The 19884-nt window shown below is 40.2% G+C and overlaps 1 protein-coding gene across 1 annotated transcript in view; it reads left to right on the top strand.

Annotated features, from left to right (window-relative positions):
• Positions 1–19884, top strand: part of fam222aa (family with sequence similarity 222 member Aa) — a 70031-nt gene that overhangs the window by 17150 nt on the left and 32997 nt on the right. Inside the window, exon 2 of the mRNA XM_032578211.1 lies at positions 19243–19385. Within this exon, the coding sequence (XP_032434102.1) occupies positions 19289–19385 (97 nt within the window). The 5' untranslated portion in view covers positions 19243–19288. The remainder of the gene's footprint in view (positions 1–19242; positions 19386–19884) is intronic.

Genomic DNA, 19884 nt, shown 5'->3' with positions numbered 1-19884 from the left:
ACAGGTCAAGCTGCTTTCACTGAACATTTTGGACCTAAAAAAAACCCCAAACAATGTCTACTCTGTATCTATTGTAGAGACAGCACTGAGAGCAAACAACAGTTTTTATTTCCTCTTGTGGATTTGAGTTTCTGTCTGGTGAAACATTGAAGTGCTGCTTTCAGCTCCTGATGCTGGTCTGCTCTGCGGTTTGTGCTTTTCAACGGTGTTTGAAGGGAACAAAAATGAAATCTGTGGGTGTTTAGACATCTGCTTCACCTTAAATAAGGGTGAAATTGCAGAATGCAATGCATTTCTAGCTGAGGCCCTATGTATATGTACTTTATATACATATACATGTACGTTTTCTGAGTTTTCTTCAGCATTTTGCGGTAACCGAAAACAAACATTAATCCTCCCTTTCAGATTTTGTTTTAAACTATCAAATATTATTTTGCCAAACACATTTGTTCCATTAGAGGTTTTTGAAAATATTAATCATAGCTTTTCAAACTTGTCAAAAATGGGCAACATTGAAAGGATCTAGTGCTCTGTTCGCTTCATCTTTTCTGAGAATTAACTTGCTCAGAACTTGCTCAACTAAATTTGAGCAAGTTCTAGCTGCGACCTGGAAAACAATACAGATGTAACTGTTGCATTACTAGCTACTATTGGGAATACAATACAAGCTGATGACATTTTTTAATACAATGAATCCAGATACTTAAGGAACATTGTACAATAGTATATGATCCAACCCTAAGAGGATTCACAGTTCATGGACTCAGAGATGTTTAAAATGAAGTCAAGGAACTCTATGATATCATAAATAATATTCTGTAAAGAGAAACTCGAGTCTCTCAAAATGTATATCAACAGGTCAAGCTTTACAACGCCGGACATCAGAAATTTCTCAACAGATGTCACCAGATGTCCTCAACATGCCTTCACCATGGTTCATATTAAAGTAACAGAATCTATCTCCTCTCGTCTCTTCCTTAAACTGGGAAGACAAAAAAGTGAGCAGAAGACAGAGAAGCCTTTTCGGTCACAGAGCCCCCTCAGCAGATGAGACAGATTTGAAGGAGGCGGGGGTTTGTTGAGAGGAAAGCGCGGTGGTTGAAAACTGCAGTGACAGCAGAATGAATAAATTGAAAAATTCTCTCATTGTAAATTGTCTATCGCTCGTGACAAACGATCTGATAGGCGAGCGGCCCGGGTTCCCGACGCATCCGTCCCAATAGAGCTGTGAATAACTGGTCTATCTCCACACTGCTTAGCACTGGCCCCGCGCTTAATAATTCATACAGTGTGAAATATTTTCCCCGGTACAGATATGCCAAAGAGCTGCTGGCAGCAGGCGGGGGCGGAGAGAAAGGTGTCCCTGTGGTGCTAATTTGGGGGGTGGAGGGGGGGTGACGTGCATAGATTTCTAAGGGGCCTCTAGTTGAAAAGAAGATGCCAGAGAGACATTTATTCTGCTCTATACTCTGTTATTAGAAGGAGCTGGGATGGAGATGCAGGAAGTGAGATAGAGGCATTTAAAGGGATGTTTCGGGATTTTTTAAAGTCAAGATGCAGTAAACGGTTATGGACAATCAATATCTTACCTGCAGTACATCAGTCTGACCATTTTCATTAGGTATAAATCCAGAGTAGTTGATCCAAGAGGCTGAAGCTAACAGTTGTAAACGCGAATGTTTCATACATCTGTAAATCATCAGCGTTGGGTGGTCATTTATACAAAAGCCAATAATGTTTTTACACAATACATGCAGGTTGGAGGCTCTGTGCACCAACAATAATCTTCCTGTGTGAAACTGAGAAGAGATTCTAGTCTAAGTAACTAACTTAAACTCTAGAAAGCTAATATTTATAATGGGTTATACTATGAGTGATGGCGTGACCCAAATTATCTTCCTGTTTGAAACACATAAGTTAAATGGAACAATGAATACATTTTGGGTCAGAGTAACTACCTCAGGCCTCAGCCACATGACTAGATGTATTTTTAAGCAGATATATTTTCCTTTCCTTTTTAGTTTTGGGGGGGAAAAAAGTGTCCACATGGTCTGTTTAATGCCACTAACAGAAAAACACAAAAACCTATAACCCTCCACCAGCATATAGCAACACAATCAACATTAATTACTTATGAATTAATAATAAGATCATCATGCCTATGGCTAAGCTCTTTGTTAATAACCGTGTGCTCAGTCATTTTAACATATTCCATTTATGTTTGATTTAACTGAGGACAAATGGAAACAGATGTGTAATAATACACTAAAAACAACTTAGCTGCTGTTGCAGATTCTCCAACAGAAAGTCATAGTGGACATGTGAAAAGTAAACCAGTATTTTATCGCCATATATATTTATGACACACTTTGATATTGTGAACAGAGTTCTCAAAAATGTCCACTTTAAAAAAGGTTCTTAAACACCTTTTTTTTATCACTACAGACAGTTTGCTTGTAGATAGAAGGTCCCTATAGAATTGCAAATCTCCGTTTTGCATAACATCTGTGTTTGTGTGACCCTGATTTAATGCATAACGATGGCAAAAATAGTTTAACTGAACAGTGTTACATATTTTTACACAGCCTTACCTTTGTATTAGATAGGTAGTTTTACCAGAAATTATTTTACATGTTCTTAGAAAGTGTTTCACATGGGAAGGTCATTAGCAGCGCACTGCCTCCAGCCTTCATTATGCCCAGAGCAAATGCAATAATGATTCAAAGGTTCATTAAATAGCTGTAACAATAATCTCTATGGGGCTTTTGAGATTGGAGTTGCTTTAAGATGGTAAAACTTGACTCTTTTCACAGTTACTGTTAAATTTGTGTCCGGGATCAAGTGATCTGGAATCTTACTGAATGCAATTGCTAAGAAATGCTTTTACTGCAGGTAAGATATTAACCACTTATAACCTTTTAACGGAAACTCATTCTGAACTACCCCTTTAGTCAAGGCTCATCTGCCAGAAAGGAGAACAATTATTCAGTCAGGCTGAACTCTCCTATCATCACAGACTGTTGGAATAACAGGAGCTGTAAGTAGTTTTTGCTGTTTGCCCTGGTGAACATTTTGGTCGGTCAGCAGGTTGTCCGTGGACACCTGCTTCAATTCCTTTCCCGTTTTTCCCATTAGATGGCTCCTCCTGTCTCAGACTCCCGAGTTCTGCAGCCAAAAAGCAACCGTCCCTGACCTTTTTGTCCGCTTTCATTCAAAGCCCACAGCAGCAGCAGGAGCTATAAAGCCACCCTCTTGTGTGCGTGAACGGGCGTGAGCAGATGTGTGCTCGAATGTGACAGTGTCATATTGCCGTGTGTGGTTTTGTGTGACTCGTTCTGCAGCTCTGTCCTGTACAAACTGAGTTTTTATGGTGCGCATTCAGGCCCTGATACCAATTATGCAAACTATTAAAAATTTAAGGAGGACAGTCTTTTATAATTTAATCCTAAAGTAATAGATTCTATTAAAAATGTATGAGCGGAGCTTTATAGATGGAGCTAGAATTAGTGTCTATCAAAGACTCCAGTCAAGGATGCAGGGGGAATGGACAGCAGGAGTGGCGATATTGCCTCATTATTCAAATAGGATATGATTACCATAGAGCAGGAGTCCCTCCATGCTGAGGCAAAGGCTCTCTGGCCACTGTGATCATGAACAGAGGAAGATCTCTTCTTTATGGGTAAGACAAAACCTTATTCTGATTCCTCTTATGACTTTCACATAGTGACAAGCGATTTGTTGTGGTTTAAAGCAGTTTGTCGCTGAAATGCTCTCTGTAGTCTTCGGTTTCTTCTGCCTGTTGTTTCACTTGAGATTGTTTCTTGTCCCTACTGAAAGCATGTAGAAGGTGTTCAAGCATGAAAACAGGAAGCCTGCAGTGTTGTAACTTAATGGCTTATGCTGCAAGCGAAAGGCAGGCTCTTTTCCTTTTTTCTTTTTACCGGCCTCACTGCTCCCTGGTTTACCCCACCAAACTTCCTGAACAGGTCTGACTTTCCACTTTATGCGTTCTGGGGTTTCTTTTTTTTTTTTCTTTTATTAAAAGCCGCCTTCTTTGCTCTGCTTTACTTCTCCGGAGCTCAACTGTTTTTCCTGCATCACTGCTTTCAAGGAGCACAGATTGCTGAATTAGTTCTTTGTTGTGTGATTTGCTTCAGTTATTACAGGTAGAGAGCTGCCCTGATCCAGATACCCTAACTGGTTCTGGAAAAAGCTCTGCGGTTATTAATGTGGTGCGGGAAGTGGATTTAAAAAGCCAATAAAAATTGGAATCCTCATGAAGCTTATATGGATCTCAAGTTCTGCCTCAGAGGTAAATTCCTCGCCTTTTTGATGTAATGGTTGCCTGTTTATGGAATAAATCCAAGGAGCTTAATCGATCATCTCCGTGGAAAGGTCAAGTGGAGAAGCTCTGGTGTTTGAAGTGCTTATCCCGTGGAGGAGTGCCAGAAATGTGACACCTCCCTATGAGTGGGTGGTGGCAGGCAGATTAGTGACGGACAGGGTGGCCCAGGGGGATGATTTAGGGAGATTCAGCTCTAAATACTCTGTGTGTATCAGGGAGGGAGAAACTGAAAGCTGCCTGCTCCCAATCCACATTTTCAACTGAAAAGGATATTAGTAGATTAGAATGAAAATTTGCAGAAAAAAAAGGTTGAAAAGTGGAAAACAGATGGGTCAAAGTTACTGAAACAAACAAAAAAGTCCATAAAGGGACAGCTTGTGATTTTTGGAGGATGCTTTTGTTAAATGTAGAGATGCACAGATCAATCGATTTCCATTTTTCTTTGAGGTCTGATCTGTTTGTTCTTATTTTATTTTGGTAAGTAGTGTAGCACATGAATGAGAAAACGTGCTACAGGTTCTTTACTGAATCAGTGTATGTCCTTAACCTTTATTATATGTTTTTTTTATTAAATTCAAAAGTGTATCGAGGCACATGCTGTTTATTGTTATATGTAAACCAATAATTATATTATATTCTTTTATATTTGATGCATTTAAGGAATTTTTGAGAAAAATATGTTTTTCTGTTTAACTTCCAATCATCGATCAATGAATGATTGAAAATGAAAATAAGCTGTTTCAGATCTTTGACCAATTGACAGATGTATCACTGATTAAAAGATTTTAATTGATAACTCGTACTTGCAGTAGATAAAGCTCTTTCTATCTTTATTTAGTATAAATCTAGATAAGCTGGATCAGCAAATACTATTTTATGAACCTTTAAACTTTTGCCATGTTTGGATTAGGAGATTATTTACAATGCAGATGTTAATTATTTACACAGGAAATTGAGGATTGGGGGTGGTGCACCACCAAACATTTTCCTATGTGAAACAAGTAATGAAAAAGGAACAAGTTAATGGTTTCTAACAAAGTAACAGAAGAATAAGGCAACGTAAAAAGTGTCTAAAGTAGCATTCACTTAAACTTTGACAATCTACGTATAGCTTATATCAACGTTACTCTGCTTTATTAAATGCTTTACATGTTTCTTTCTCCTTACATGTTTCACGCAGGTAGATCATTTTGTGTGCCTGCTGCCTCTAGTTCCCATGTAACTAATCATCACCAATACCACCAAAATATATCTTATCAGTTGCCAAGTAGGTCTGGACAATATATACAAAATTTGTCATCATAACCATTTCAGTTGAGCAAAATCAACATCACAAAGAACTTTTTGGACTTCAATAAATACTGGATAGCAAGCGATTAAAGTTTACAATTTTTCTTTGATCGTTTCTGACTGGTGATTGGTTCTACTGGTTTTGACCAGTAAGTCTAGATTTACTGGCCAAAGCAGAGATACCATATTGTCATTGCAACATTATACCATGTTTTCCCTAATAACAAGGGTTATCTGCAAACGTTAACATATTAACTGCTTGTAACCTTTTAGCATAACTTCTCTTGAAAAAGCCTGAACTATCCCTTTAAAGTTGCTTGAGATTACCAGTCGGTCTCATCCCTCTGCAGTCAAATCTAATCTGGGTAGGGTGGCTGTGGGCAGCATGTGTGCTCAGAGTTGAAATAGGGCTTTCTCTGCCTAATCCTCTATCCAGGGATCACTCAGTAGGGTGAAGACAATTACCAGCCTGCTTTCTCATGCTAATGAAATCTCTAACTAGATCTTACAGAAAGAGGAAAAAATAGATGGAGAAGGAAGAGAGGCTGGGACAAAGGCGCGGAAAGATGACCCGACTAAAATGGGTTTTTAGATTACCATTTAATTATTGATAGTCAGCCAATTGTAGGGGCCTGAGCTCGGGATTAGGGAAGCATTTTCTAGCAAAGGGACAGATTATGAAGTTATTTTGGTGTGTGTACTAAGGGTCATAAATTTGCTGAGACAAGACTTATGTCACCAACATATCAGCGGCTAAACTAACCCGCCTTTCACCTTTTTATCAGCTGCCTCCAGCAAGGTGTCTGGAGTGGTTTTAAATTGCATTAATATGCAGGAATTTATAGATCGGCTCCCTTGGCATTTCTGCAGGGAGGGGAAGAGAGTATTACGGTCCCCATCTGCACTAATTACTGGGTCTTGGCAGTGCTACCTGTCTCTTGTGAAGGACAAACCAAGGCACCAAAGCTGTAACACGCATGCAGGCTAAAGGAGCTCATCTGCTAAGGAGTCTTTTAGAAGAGCGATACCTCAGAGGGCTTTTTACTTGATGTTTGATGCTTTGACTACCATAAAAACATCTCTGCTGGCAAACATCAATAAATTAAAAGACTATTTAAGTTCTCTCATCTAGAGCTGAGAGAAAGATGCTAACAGGCTTTATACCCATTTGTAGTAATCATTTCATGTGCGCGAGATCTGTCATTATAAATCTGAACCCAACCACCTTCGACTGGTTGATAGCTTTGAAATGTGGGTGGAAAAAAAAACAAATTATGGGGTTAGCAAATAAAACAAATTAGTAGTTTCAAAAATCATTGCAAAGAAACGACAACCGTCACAAATGCACTGGCCTCCCTCAAATGGTCAGACTTGTTGCTCTTTATAATTCTGTTCTGTCACAGAAATTATTTCCATTTTAAATCATCTGCTTCTTTTCTCAATCCCTTGAGCCCTGACACCTACACTTTACCTGTTGAAACAGCCAACATCAGTGTCTTAACTCTTATTTTTCACTACAGGTAGCTCACTCTGCCAGGTTGACAGTTTTTCTGCAGTAAATCTGCATGTGGTAATTCCTTAGCCTGCTGTGGGCTTCTCAGTTTCCCATATTTGTCTGTCATCCTGTCAGAGACACTTCTTGGATCACTGCTGCACAAACATTTGCTTATGTTTGTGCCATCTGTGCCTTTAGCCAGCAGGTGATTACCAACCGCAGACTCACCTCCCACTCTGTCCAACTGGACTCCCTATGCTAGCATGGCCAGGGCCAATTTTCCAGAGGGAGAAGGATGGCAACATCTGGAATAAAGAGAGAGACTGCTGAGTCTGAGCAATGAAAAGTACAGTAAAGAGGCCATGCAAAGGGTTTTACAATCAAAACTTTGGCCTTCTATATTTTATGTAGTTTTATGGGATACACAAATGCAATGTAGCCCGTGACAGTGAGGCATAAGAACAGGAACAATTTTTTTTTTTTTTTTTTTATGAAAGGGTCATAAATGTGTGGCATGCATTTGTATTCCACCTCTTCTTCTATGATACCCCTAAATTAAAATTAAGTGCCCCAAAGTGGGGTTATTCTTGTGGCAGCAGAGGCTGTAGGACATTAGCAAACATTTCAAAACATGTTCGTCCATCGAATTGACAAGTCAAGAGAACATTAATCAGAGAAATGGTCCATTGTTAACTCTGCAGGAACTTCTAACATCCACAGCTCAGGTGAAAGAATCTGTTGACAGAACAGCTTTTAATCAAATGTAACAAATGTAACTTCTGCTGAAGAGTGTCAAGAAATATTCAAGTGTTGAAGAAAATCATTTAATTCTGATGGTAGTTTAATTTGTCACCAACCATGTAAGAGATGCAGCAAATTTGTGGAAGAAGGTTCTTTGGTTTAAAGCTGCACAAATATTTTGGGAATTTATTGGCCTGTGAGTTTGTAAAGTATTATAGCAAAGGGAGCTTGGGATGTAGTAATTGTTTTCTCACTTGTTCAGAGTGCAATTATGTTATAGTTTAGCATTCACATGTAATATTTAGTCTTATGTATAGATGCTCAGGGCAGTAGATGTTCATACCAGGCCCAAGATGGTGCAGGTCACAGAGAAAGTCAAAAACACAATTGAGCAAATGGACAAGGAAGGATGTTAAAGTCGTAAATCCATCTGAAAATCTGTGTTAAGACTTGAAAAAAATGGTTCACAGATGTTTTCTGTCCAATCTGTGTGAGCTTGAGCCACATTGCTAAGAACAAAGGAGAAAAATTTCCGTCTCAATATTCAGACGTGTCATCCTCCAAAAACACTTGCAGCTTAAATTTGAGCAAATGTTGACTCAAGGGGGCTGAATACAAATGCACACCACACTTCTCAGATTTAGTTTGTGAAAATCTTGGAAAAATATTAGTCATTTACTTTCTTTTCATAATTATGTTGCGTTCGTCTGTCATATAGAAATCTGTAAAATACATTGGTAAATGTGGACAAGTTCAAACACCGTGGATCACACTACATGTGAAGGAAAATGTTGGTTAACATTTCCTACTAGCGTTTCTCTGAGCCTTTGTGTCATCCGCTCTTTTTCAGTCCTTAATATCAAGCGGAGCAAAAATGGCTTTGTCACACTTGAGATATATCGAATGAGATCAGTGTCAACATCTAGACGGTGAACTATTTGATTGCCTTGTGGGCCTGGCAACACACTAATCTTATGCATGACTGACTATTGGATCTGTGACATCTTCCAGTGAAAGACAGCGGAGTTGTCATTTGGACCGAGGGAATCTGGGTCACCCCAGGTCCTGCAGGAGGGTGGTGTTTGGACTTCAATTCAATTATTTCCCATTGATTTATTGGACACCCATCAATAAACACACATTTCTGGGCTGGAGCGCTTTACACAAAGGTTTTCTCTTTTTTCCCCCTCCTGTTCTCCTGTTTATTCTGTTCTATCCTTAACTGACATAAGCCTTTCTTTGAAGTTCAGTAACCAAAGGAATGAGGAATGACAGCACAACAAACAATGAACAAAACACGCACACACACACACTCATAGAGACAATGAGAGGTTTTTGAATATTCAAGTGAGACACCATAGGATGGGTTGAGAACCAGTGTTTTATTGTTGCGTTAAGCCATGAAAGGATGTGTCTGGGACAATAAAGAATTGTGTCACATTGGGATAAGAAATTCTGCATTATCAACAATGCTTTACAAATGGTGTGTAAGAAGGTTTACAGTGGAAAATATAAATCTCAAAGGAAAAAAAACAGAAAAGTGCAGCTTGTTTCTCACATTTGGGTGAAGTTACAGCGGGGGACTGGTGATTTATATCTGGAGTCCTTTCTGGAGAGCAGTCTGCACAGAGAAATGCAAAGTAGGTATGAGGCTTTGTTTTTAAAATCTATTGTATTTAGAGGTTTCTTGGTGTGAAGCAAGTAAGTCATTAATGAGGCTGGTTACAACATTTCCAATGCTTAGATTGCGGCGCAGTTAGCACCAATAGGAGATCAGCTTGTGTCTCCCCTGCGGTTTGTCTGAAAATCTTAAGCCACTTTCTTATTGCTCAAGAACACTGAAACTCTGTTATGTACATACATCTTGATTCTACAGGAAATTAGGTAAAGCCACTGTTGGCAAATGCTTTTCTGATTCAAAAAGTCAGGTGCATTAGGATTTTAATAATGTTTTGATTAATTTTTGCCTCATTTACTTAACAAACATTGATTGTACAGTGGAGTTTTATAAAAAAAAAAACGGGGGTCTGCAAGAGTTTATGTGGTCTTTTTGAAAAAAGTGTTTTTTTTAAGTTAAATTGGCAAATGGAAAACTCAGTAAAAAGCAGCATAACTTTAGCTGTCATGACCTCCTGAGGCTAAAAGCTTTAGCAAAGCTTCACTTGAGTTGAAGTGAATTCCAGCTCCCTCCTTCCACCTCTACCAGCAGTCAGCAACCTTTTCTATACAATGGCCATTTTTTTCTTGAGCTGTAAAGCACTCATTATTGTTCATTAACAAACCAACTTTAGGCAGGCGGTCTTACCTAATATCCCTTTTCACTCCATTATGTGATAATCCCCTTTTTCCACCTGGGATTTCTGGTTCTGGCTTTCGAGTGTGGGCAACAGAAGGCATATCTGTTCTTTCTGATTTAATGGACGGACCAAACTTGATGTCGTTTGATCAGTTAATTACCAAATATAATATTCACAGACATGATTTGTTTCGGTATTTACAGGTGAGGGGCATTCTGTGCCAGGAAATGTGTCCTCTTGACCTGGATAACAGATAAGGTTCCATCCAAAACACAATGACAACGGTCTGTCCTTGAATATGTGTCGTTGGACTTTCTAACTAGTAAATTACACAATAGAGAAAATAGGTTTCATAATATTTGGGATCCCTTTATACTGTATACTCGTCTAGATATTTCTGCTATTTTTTCCACATAGCCTTACATAATATATTGCATTAATGTGTCTTCCTTTTTTTTATTTTATTTTTTTGAGCTGGGTAATGTTAATGTTGATGTTACTGTATGACATTTTGTTCTGCCTCTTTCTTTTTTGCTTGTCTATATTAAAATGCAGAAATAACCAATAAACATGTTGTAAAAAAAAGATAAAAATAAAGGAAAGAGAAAAAATACAACTTTATTTTTCACTGCTAGTGCTAGATGAGGAATAAGCAAACTTGTGTAAATATAACTGTGTTAATATCTATATGAGGCTACATGTGACATTCCAGGAAACTAAACTTGTAGCTTCTCAGCGATGTATCTGTGGTCTTGGTGGTAGAGAATCTACAGCTCTACAGAAATAATCTGTGATGTACTGAGTGTGGGAAGAGAGTTTTGAAACAAATGCTCTAAGTATTGAGGGAACTCTCTAAGTTAGCCTGATAAAAACCATCACCTTGTTTTACTTTGTTTTGTACAGAGGGTCTGGACCCTCCGCTGTTGAGAAAAGATTACTTTAACAAAGTTTAAAACTTTGTTAAAGTCTTAAACTTTTATAATCATTAATGTTTGTCCGTGATATATGCAATGCTCCCGTTTGACGCTATAAAGCTTACTGGAAATTGCCTGCACTGTAAACAACCATCTTTCACTCCGAAGAGAGAAGCTCCAAGTCAAACAAGATGGATGTTGGTGTTAATTCAGTATTTGGAAGTATTTCCAACATGAACTGAATGAGTTTATTAACCTTTTCTGCCATTGTCAAGCTACAACCATAGGCAGATACAGATCAAAACCAGTGGAGAAACTCAGAAGCAACTCCTGCTTCTGTTGTCTGATTGGCCCAGTTAAAATTCAGCCAGAGAAATCGGGCTCAATAGGAGAAATCCCAGATGGAGCACTGAAAGGAGATAAGAATCAAGCGGATATGCGTAGGAAGGCAAATGGCCAAGCTGCCTCTAAGTGCTCATCCTTCCACATTATAAAAACCTACTTTAAATGCTGATTTAACTCAACTTTTTCTCTATTTGTTTGGAGTTGTTGCTTTTAAAATCTCTGCCTTTTGCGTTTGCAAAAGTTTAAAACTCAATGTCTGATTGCTTTGTTCATAGATGCAGCAGTTGGCTGTGAAGTCAATTAGTACTCATTTCTATTACAGGGCTGACATTAGTCTAGACAGGCATGTTTTGATTAGAGATGACAGACGACTCACGGTGATTGGACTGCCAGACATTCCTCACCCTTCATCCCATGGGTGAAGCTATTGAAACTGACTGGAATATGGAAAGCTAGCAGATGAGTGTTTTTGCCAAGCTGCCCTTCATCTGCAGAGAAACATGTTCTAAAAACGACTTCTCAGCAAACGGGACTATATAAGCCGCCGCAACGCTGACATGACTCAGTACATCACATATATATTTATAAACCTCAGCTGCCAATATGTTTTTCCAGCACTGTATATCATAGCAATAATGTCCAAACTGTGGGCTTTTTACACACAATGGCCTTTTGTTGTGCAGGTTATTTATTGTGCTGGTGTGAGGTTGTGCAGAGCTGGTGGGTGAGTGCATCCAGGGGCTTGTATTGTTAGGGAATCAGTGGCTCTTGTTTGTGGAGCTGGGACGGTTTGTTAACAATGCCTTTTTTATGTCCCAGAGTGCGTGCCTGTTGGCAAACGTCCCCTCTGAATTTTTGTTTGTGTGCGGTTTTGTTGTTTGCTGTACGTGGACCGGGGTCGGCGAGCATAACCCTCCCATTGTGTTCCCCCCCATCAGAATAGAGTAGTTTTATATCAGGCACATGTGAGCATTAGTGTGTGGGTGTTTTGAATATACAGTATGAGCGCAAATTATTTAGCTCTGCTGTGTGGAAATTGCAGAGCTGAAAGGGACTAGGGGGGCGACTGTCCCTTCTTAATGGAGGCTTTCACTCTGCCTCCATTCATGTGACGGTATGGTGACGGAGAAGGGGGAGCTGGGGATTAATGGGGTAGAGGCAGTGCCTTGTTAAAGAAAAAGAAAGGGTTTGAGTGTGTCGATTGGATTAACTTGTTTGGGCTTATTAAGAGGGGAGACACAGCAGCTTGTTAAAAGCACTGCATGGGGCGTCCCATTGTGAGACTGCAGGGTCACCATTGAGTTGGGACGGAGCCACGCCCTAACGTATTATGGAGGCCGTCTGCCAGGTTCCTAATACTTGAAAATTGACTTAGAGTGATTTTATGTTGTACATAACATTACTTTGCTGACATGATTATTTATGTTTCTAATCTGCTTTTGGGAAAACAGCTCGAAGGCTAAGCAGTTTTAGCGCTCCACGTGCAACACCGCCCTACAGAGAGAGGATCACGGATACTTGTTGACTCTAGAAAAGCACTAACAAACCTGATGGTGACCACATTCAGCGAATTTTCAGTTTGAGTGGCCGGTCAGAAACTCAAATACCTTTTTTTCATGTCAGCTCAAACAGGTGACACTGACACCGCTATTACTGAGTGAAAAGGACTGGACATTAGGCATTTTCAGTATCTGAGATGTTTAAAAAGAGGTCAGATAATGAGTAGGAAGTATTTTAAAAGAAATTATTTTCTACAGCATTTCACCGTGTAGGAAAAAAAAATTCTGACTTATCTGTAGCTGATTTTACTCAAATTTTTTACATTTTGCTAAAGTTTGTGCATAAATATCTGGTAGTGAACAAGCACCACTTCAAGGAGGGACGTCAATGCCACCTCTGGCATTTCTTTGTTCATTTATGAAAACTCTAAAATCAGCAATGACCCTGAAATATCTGTGAGCACACACATTTTTCTGTGCTTTGCTAAGTTGTAGAAAGAAATTTATGCCCAAAGTGTTATAGACAAACATTCCTAAAAGTTTGCTGCAGATAAAAACAAATGTGTTGAATCTGTTTTACCAGTTTGCAAAGTAGCTCACACTGCAGAGGGTCTGGCTCCTGTGGTCCTTTCGAAAATAATAAGCTAGTTTTCTTCTTAAAAAAAGAAAAAAACAAATTCTTGTGCCTACCGCAATCTGTGGGATAATCAAACGCCTTCTCTCCTTGTTACAGTTGCCTGCAAGGTTGTCCCTGAGAGCAATAATTGGAATATATGGCAATAGCACACCGAGCGTAACCACACTCCTTCTGGCAATGAGAAAAAGAGCCATTGGCTGAGCTGTTATACATTTTAAAAAATGTAAGGACAATAATTTAGGTGACAAAAAAACAAATAAATCAGACATGAGTTGCCCGTCTGCCAGTGCAGACCTCATACTTAAACTCCAAGCTTCAATGTTGATTCCAGATAGACTGTCAGGAGATTTCTTCATGATCCACGGAAACCAAATATTTATTTAGCAACTGTTCATGTAAAACCATAAGGTACTAAGTTTAGCTACCACTGAGTATCATCTGCTATGCTCTGTCTTTCACCTAAAACATGTGTACCTGAGTACGCACACACACCAAGTCACACGCACGCACACACGCGCCCACGCCCACACACACACACGCCGACAGACCGACAGCGTTTGTTCACCCATGACCACCCTGTTCCACCCCGCACTTGGCAGGATGCTTATCTGAGTAGACAGCTTTGGGCGCGGAGAGCCATCTCCTCTGATCTCCTCTGCAGTTTAAGAACCTTTTAACTAAGAAATAGCCCTCCGCCAAGCCCACTGCCTCCTGATTCCAGCTTATTCCTTCATCTCAAGGGACTGATCCTCCCGCTTCCGTTGCGAACCCTGCAGCGGCGTTAGCAGAACGGGGATGGATCCGACAGACATCCTAGCTTTTGAGATATCTCTGCACTGGTGTAATAGGAGACCCAGTGGATTTGATGTACGAGTGAAGTGCAGGTGGTGTTTCTGAGCGGTCGGTGTGCACACCCACGCACACACAGAAAACCTAGCACCTTCACAGAGATTGACCTCGGCAAGACGGGCTGTTTTCAGGGCAGCTGGGTGATGGGTCACAGGCGTTTGGTTTCGGGGATAATTTCCTGCCACTGATGGACATCTGCTAAGTAGCACAATAACCTAATGGGAGAAGATGAGGGGAAAAGGAGGACATGACAAACAAGCTGAAGACTTGCTCCTTTTGCCTCGCTCTTAAAGGCAATAATAGCGGTAAATTGGTTCCTGAAATTGAATTGGAAAAAAAGAGCCAGTCTCCTTTAGCAAAGTATAATGCCTCCGAATACATTTGGTGCACAGCAAATGGAGAAAAATGGAGGGTAGTTACACGATTGTCTTTCATTTCAGGGAGGGGAAAAGTGTGCCGGCATCCCCCCAACCCTCCCCGTTAAGGCCAGCTTTTAGTCTCAATCTCCACCACGTGTCTGCTTCCCCTCTCTCAACCACTATCTTTGAACAAATGGACTGTGAGGATGGGCTCGTTGGGAAATTAGTATCCTTGCAGAGAGAACACAGAGAAAGGATTATGTGAATAGGCAGTAATGAGCTCAAAGTACCAGTGTGTTTGGGCCAGGGCTGCCTGTGTGCGAGAGGAAATGGCACTGTGAGCGACCTCTTTTTTTTATTTATTTTTTTTTCCTGAGCACCTGGCGAGACATAGAGTGGTCCCTCTTTTCCATCTGCAACATGTGTGTGTGTGTGAAAGAGAGAGGGGGTGAACTGAGGTTGTGCGGCGATTTAATTTGCTTAGATTTATCAGGGAGATGCATTTTAGTGCTTTTCTCACTGTCAGTTTTGTGCTAAAAGTGTTGTTTTGTGCAGCTGGTGACAGGCTTTAAAAATACTCATGTGACTTCGAGTGTTAAGTGCATTGTAGAAGCCTCAGGGTCCAGGGTCAACTGTAATGTCTTGAGAAAAATGTTTTTTTTGTTGTTGTTTTTTTTTAAAAAGAAGTATTTTCTGGAAGAAAGACTGAGGTATTTGAAGTGTTCATCCATGTTTTCCTGGCCTCTTTATGACCTTTAACAATTAATATTTTGGCTTCAGTTATAAAACAATTAAATGGGCTTTTGTGCCATATTTCATGTTAAAAGACAAGCAAAATGGTTGTGGTAAAGATTTGTTTTTTGTAATCGGGGGGGGGGGGGGATATAAAAACTATTCTATACTCTTTAAAATTACAATATTTTGTGCATTACTCTGCATGAAGCTTGGAAATAAATAAATGCTTTTCAAATCTTTTGATGCATTAAGATTTTGCAATGATGTTTAAAAAATAGCTGTAAAATCCTGATTATGATTGCCTGAGTATGCAAACATTTCTAAACAGATTTCAATCAGTTTGCAGAATTTTGCCAAAAACATTTTCAAAAACATTCTGGCAGTACGATGTGTGTCAAAGTGTATTTTCTAACTCCTTAATTTAAGTTTGAAAAACGTCACTGCTCAGGTGAAGTTTACTCTTTCTAAATAATAGCAAATACCTGCATAAAAAGTTTGCACCATAACTTTCATGAGTAAATTCATCACAATTTACCTTCTTGTCAGCATAAGCGTTTCAATATTATTTCTTCTACTAGTAGTAGGAGTTGTAGGAGAATTACTGCTAATGCTAAGAGCAGTAGGAGTGTGTCAATATGCCCAGAGGTGAGTCGATGAAAAATATCAGCTTCATGAGGACAAGACGAGACCTTAGTAATAATTATGTTGGAGCTAAAAATCCTCTTGTTTTTATTTCATATATAAAGGTAGCCCAACTCCTGACCATTTGTCTGAGGGCTCCATAAACTGATTTAATTACCTTTTATATGCTATTTGAGTTTTATAGCATATTATATGTATATGATTAAGCCTCTTATTGTGAAGGTTTGACTCTTGTCTAACTTGTCTAAGTCCTAAGTATTTTAGTTGTTCTGCTGAGTTTAACCAGACCTCTGGCTACAGGACCAGAAGTCCAAAAAATCTAACAAAATAGTAACAAGTAAAACAAACAAAAAAAAACCAACAGATACTCCTGAATACTGAATACATCCAGCTAATAGTTAGCTCATTTAGCACTGGCAGCCAGTATTCTTCATTATTATTAATCATTATTAATGATATTAATGATTATTAATAATGATTATGTGACTGTTGAAACCCTCTAATCCTTCACAATGTAACACTGTCTTATCTCTCACCCCTGTTTTTAATGACTTTTTGTTGTGTTGTCCCCCCACTGGGGTCCATCCAGACTTTAGTGACAGTAATGCTTCCCCTTCAAAGGTTGGCTCCAAACAGACACCAGAAAGAGAAAACTGGCTCAGATCAAACCAGAAGTAAAGCAACACTTATGATTGTCTGTAGAACTACAGTGTAGGGAGATTGGATGGTTCTTGTCTTTTATTAATTGATTATTTATCCCAAGGACAGAAATAACAAATTGTTGTGTGTGTGTGTGAGGTCACTTTACTTTTCTGTTTTATCACTTTCCTTTCCTCCCATGAGCAGACAGTTGACAAACTGGCACATTACTGCCGCCTAGGAGGCTCTTGTGAAAAATCTATAGCGCTGGTGTGCTTTTTAGTCCAAAAGCAGCATACGCTGGGTGCTCCATAGGAGTCAGCTTCACACTGTGATGCAGAGATGAGATTTACGACTGTTTAAATGGAGCCAGATCATGTGGATCTGTTCCTTTCGAAGAGTCGTTCAAACTATTATTATCTTATTTTTAAATAGCCAGCTAGAGGGAACATATTTCACACTGAGACAAATGATAGGTATACTATTTTGTCATTTTGAGGCTGCTGCAGACTAGGCACTTGTATGGAGTCAGTGTGGACAACACACAATGAAAGTGATGTTTGCATGTCAAAACAGTACGGCACATGTACTCTGCTGCGCTCCTCCCATTGTGCCTGTGCTCTGTGTCACTCAGTGAAGCAGCAATGGAGGATGTGAAGCACAGTAAAATACAGCTTGCAACTGCAACTCAGTACCCATTATTTATGTTAAATACTTAGGCAATAGATTCGATTCACTTGCACTTCGCTCAGCCTGCAAGTACCTTGAATGAAAGGCTGTGGGTTCAGCTGGGAAAAGCACAATTATTATATTGTTCCTGGACATGCATAAGTACGAGGAGACATTTTATATTTCTCACTTTGATCAAATACTGCTGATACATCACATCATTTGAGGAGCTCTTTTGATTGAATGCTTTAACAATTGCTTGAAATTTACGACCATTTGCATCAGTGTTCTGCATTTGTATAGCCTTTAAATGAGCAAGAAGAGGACCCAGAGCTGCATGACCGGCCATTAATTCATCCTGTAATCACTGCAATTGTTTTCTTTCATAATACAATGATAATCTATGAAAGCCAGTAATGGACTGATGGCAGGTGGCTAAATGTTCGTTTAGTAATTCACTGAGAAAATAAATAGCAGAGGACTCGGCTGTGACATGCGCGTGAGAAATCATTTTTCAATACTCTGCCACGCGTCGTAGCCGGAGACGCCGGCTCTGAAAGCACACATGAAATATTTGCCTCTGCTCTGCGTTTTAATATGGGAGGAGACGGGCTTGAATTGAAACAATAGTGTTTCGTGCTGATGCTTTTGGAAAAAAGCGACTCACACGCAGGCGGTGCCAAGATTAAAGCCACAGTCCTTTTTCTTTTGCTACTAAATGTGACCATTATCCATTGTAGGTAAAACTGGGCTTCAGTAAAAGCATGCTGTGTAAAAAATACAGGAGTAAATTTGGATCCTTATCTTATAAAAACACTTTCTGGGCTCAAATAGTTGCTTCGGCTGCTTTTATCTGCCACATAATGCAAGTGGAAGACTTTGTAATCAGTCATCATTGTGTTGTGTGACATAGCGATGCTCCTGATGAATGATACCCTCCATAGTTTCTGATTGTTCAGGGTTGTTATTCAGCTTTCTTTCATATATATATATATATTCATATTTATATCTGACCACGTCTTGTGTTTCCTCTGGGAATGCGATGGGCTTTTTGAGAGGAGACCAGTCGCCTCTGCCTCTGTGTTCCTGAGTGAAGGTGGCGGCGGGGAGCAGAGTTGGAGATTTATGGCCTAGAGGGAGATTGATTAGTGCCGTCACTAGCCCTGATGTACGGTTGGCAGTCTCTCCCCTCCCATCCCATCACATCTGCTCACACACACACTTTCACATGCGACGGTACAGTTCAACACATACATCCAGACGCAGCTCAGGGCCCCAGGCCTTCCCTGACAGTCCCCCTGAGCTGTTGCATGTTAAGTTGTAGCAGACCGACTGCTGTTTTCTCAGCATTCCCTTTTCTTTTTTTGCTTTCGATAGATAACGCCATCAATCACCACATCCACACCGCCCTGGAAAGAATGTGGCCCAATGTGGCTGAGTGTTGCTATTTTCTCTGTGATTGTGAAAGGTTTTTTCGGAGCAACAGACAGGAGATGCGGTTGAATGGCTGTGTGGATATGCTGTTTGAAGCTGCAGAGTGACTGCTCTGGACTCTGCTCTGCTCCCGTGTCAACAGTGCCCACCCACCCCCCACTTCCACACTCTGCAGGTGTGTGTTTATCATTCAACACACAGAGCTGAGAGGCAGGCAGCTGTAGGCATGCTTCCCAATTAAATCCTCGGTGAGAAAGCCCCCGGTGGCTCCCAGACCCGGCCATGCACAGCTTTGACCTCGTATCTTACTTGCTTTAACATCCGTCCTTGTTTTTTTTTTTTCCTGACTCAGGTTGTCCGCAGAACTCCCCCGGTTGTAATACTGTGCCCACCTCGCCATGCTGGCCTGTCTGCAGAGGAGGCAGAACCCCCCGCCCCAGCACCCGGTGTGTGCCAGCAAGACCTTGGAGCCGCCGCAAGTCCTCGGACGGAAATGTAAGTTAACAACACGAGTGATTGGCGGGCGTCAGGTGTTCGGCTCTGCTCCAACTAAGGATGCCTATGTTTAGGTTACCTACTGAACCTAAGTCTGGCAAAAAAATACTGAATTTGATTTCAGTATTTTCCAGGCCTGGATGAGTACGGAAAAAGAAGAGCATGGAAAAATATTTGAACTTCAAGACTTTTTCTTGTGCCCCTATTTCTTGCCCTCCTTTTGTCTTTTCATCCTTCTTTTTAACATTCCTTTCTCTCCTTTCTTGTATCCTTCTTCTCTTCTGTCACCACACTGTAAAAATACCCGTCATAAGCATGTTTATCTTTGGTATTTTAAATTTCACAAGGACCATTAAGGACTGAGAAATCCGGAGAGCCGAGGATGAAAAAACCTCCTCGACAGATGTGTAGGAACCCTGTGTGTTTGTTGTTTCTGTTTAATCTGCTGCTCCTGCTGAATGTTGGAGGTCGGTGGTTCACCAGGACAGTGAGGTGAACG

This window comes from Xiphophorus hellerii, chromosome 12, assembly GCF_003331165.1.
Source record: "Xiphophorus hellerii strain 12219 chromosome 12, Xiphophorus_hellerii-4.1, whole genome shotgun sequence".
In the NCBI taxonomy this organism is placed as follows: Eukaryota; Metazoa; Chordata; class Actinopteri; order Cyprinodontiformes; family Poeciliidae; genus Xiphophorus; species Xiphophorus hellerii.
Note: the sequence above shows the minus strand (reverse complement) of the source record. Positions and strands in the feature narration are given on the sequence as shown.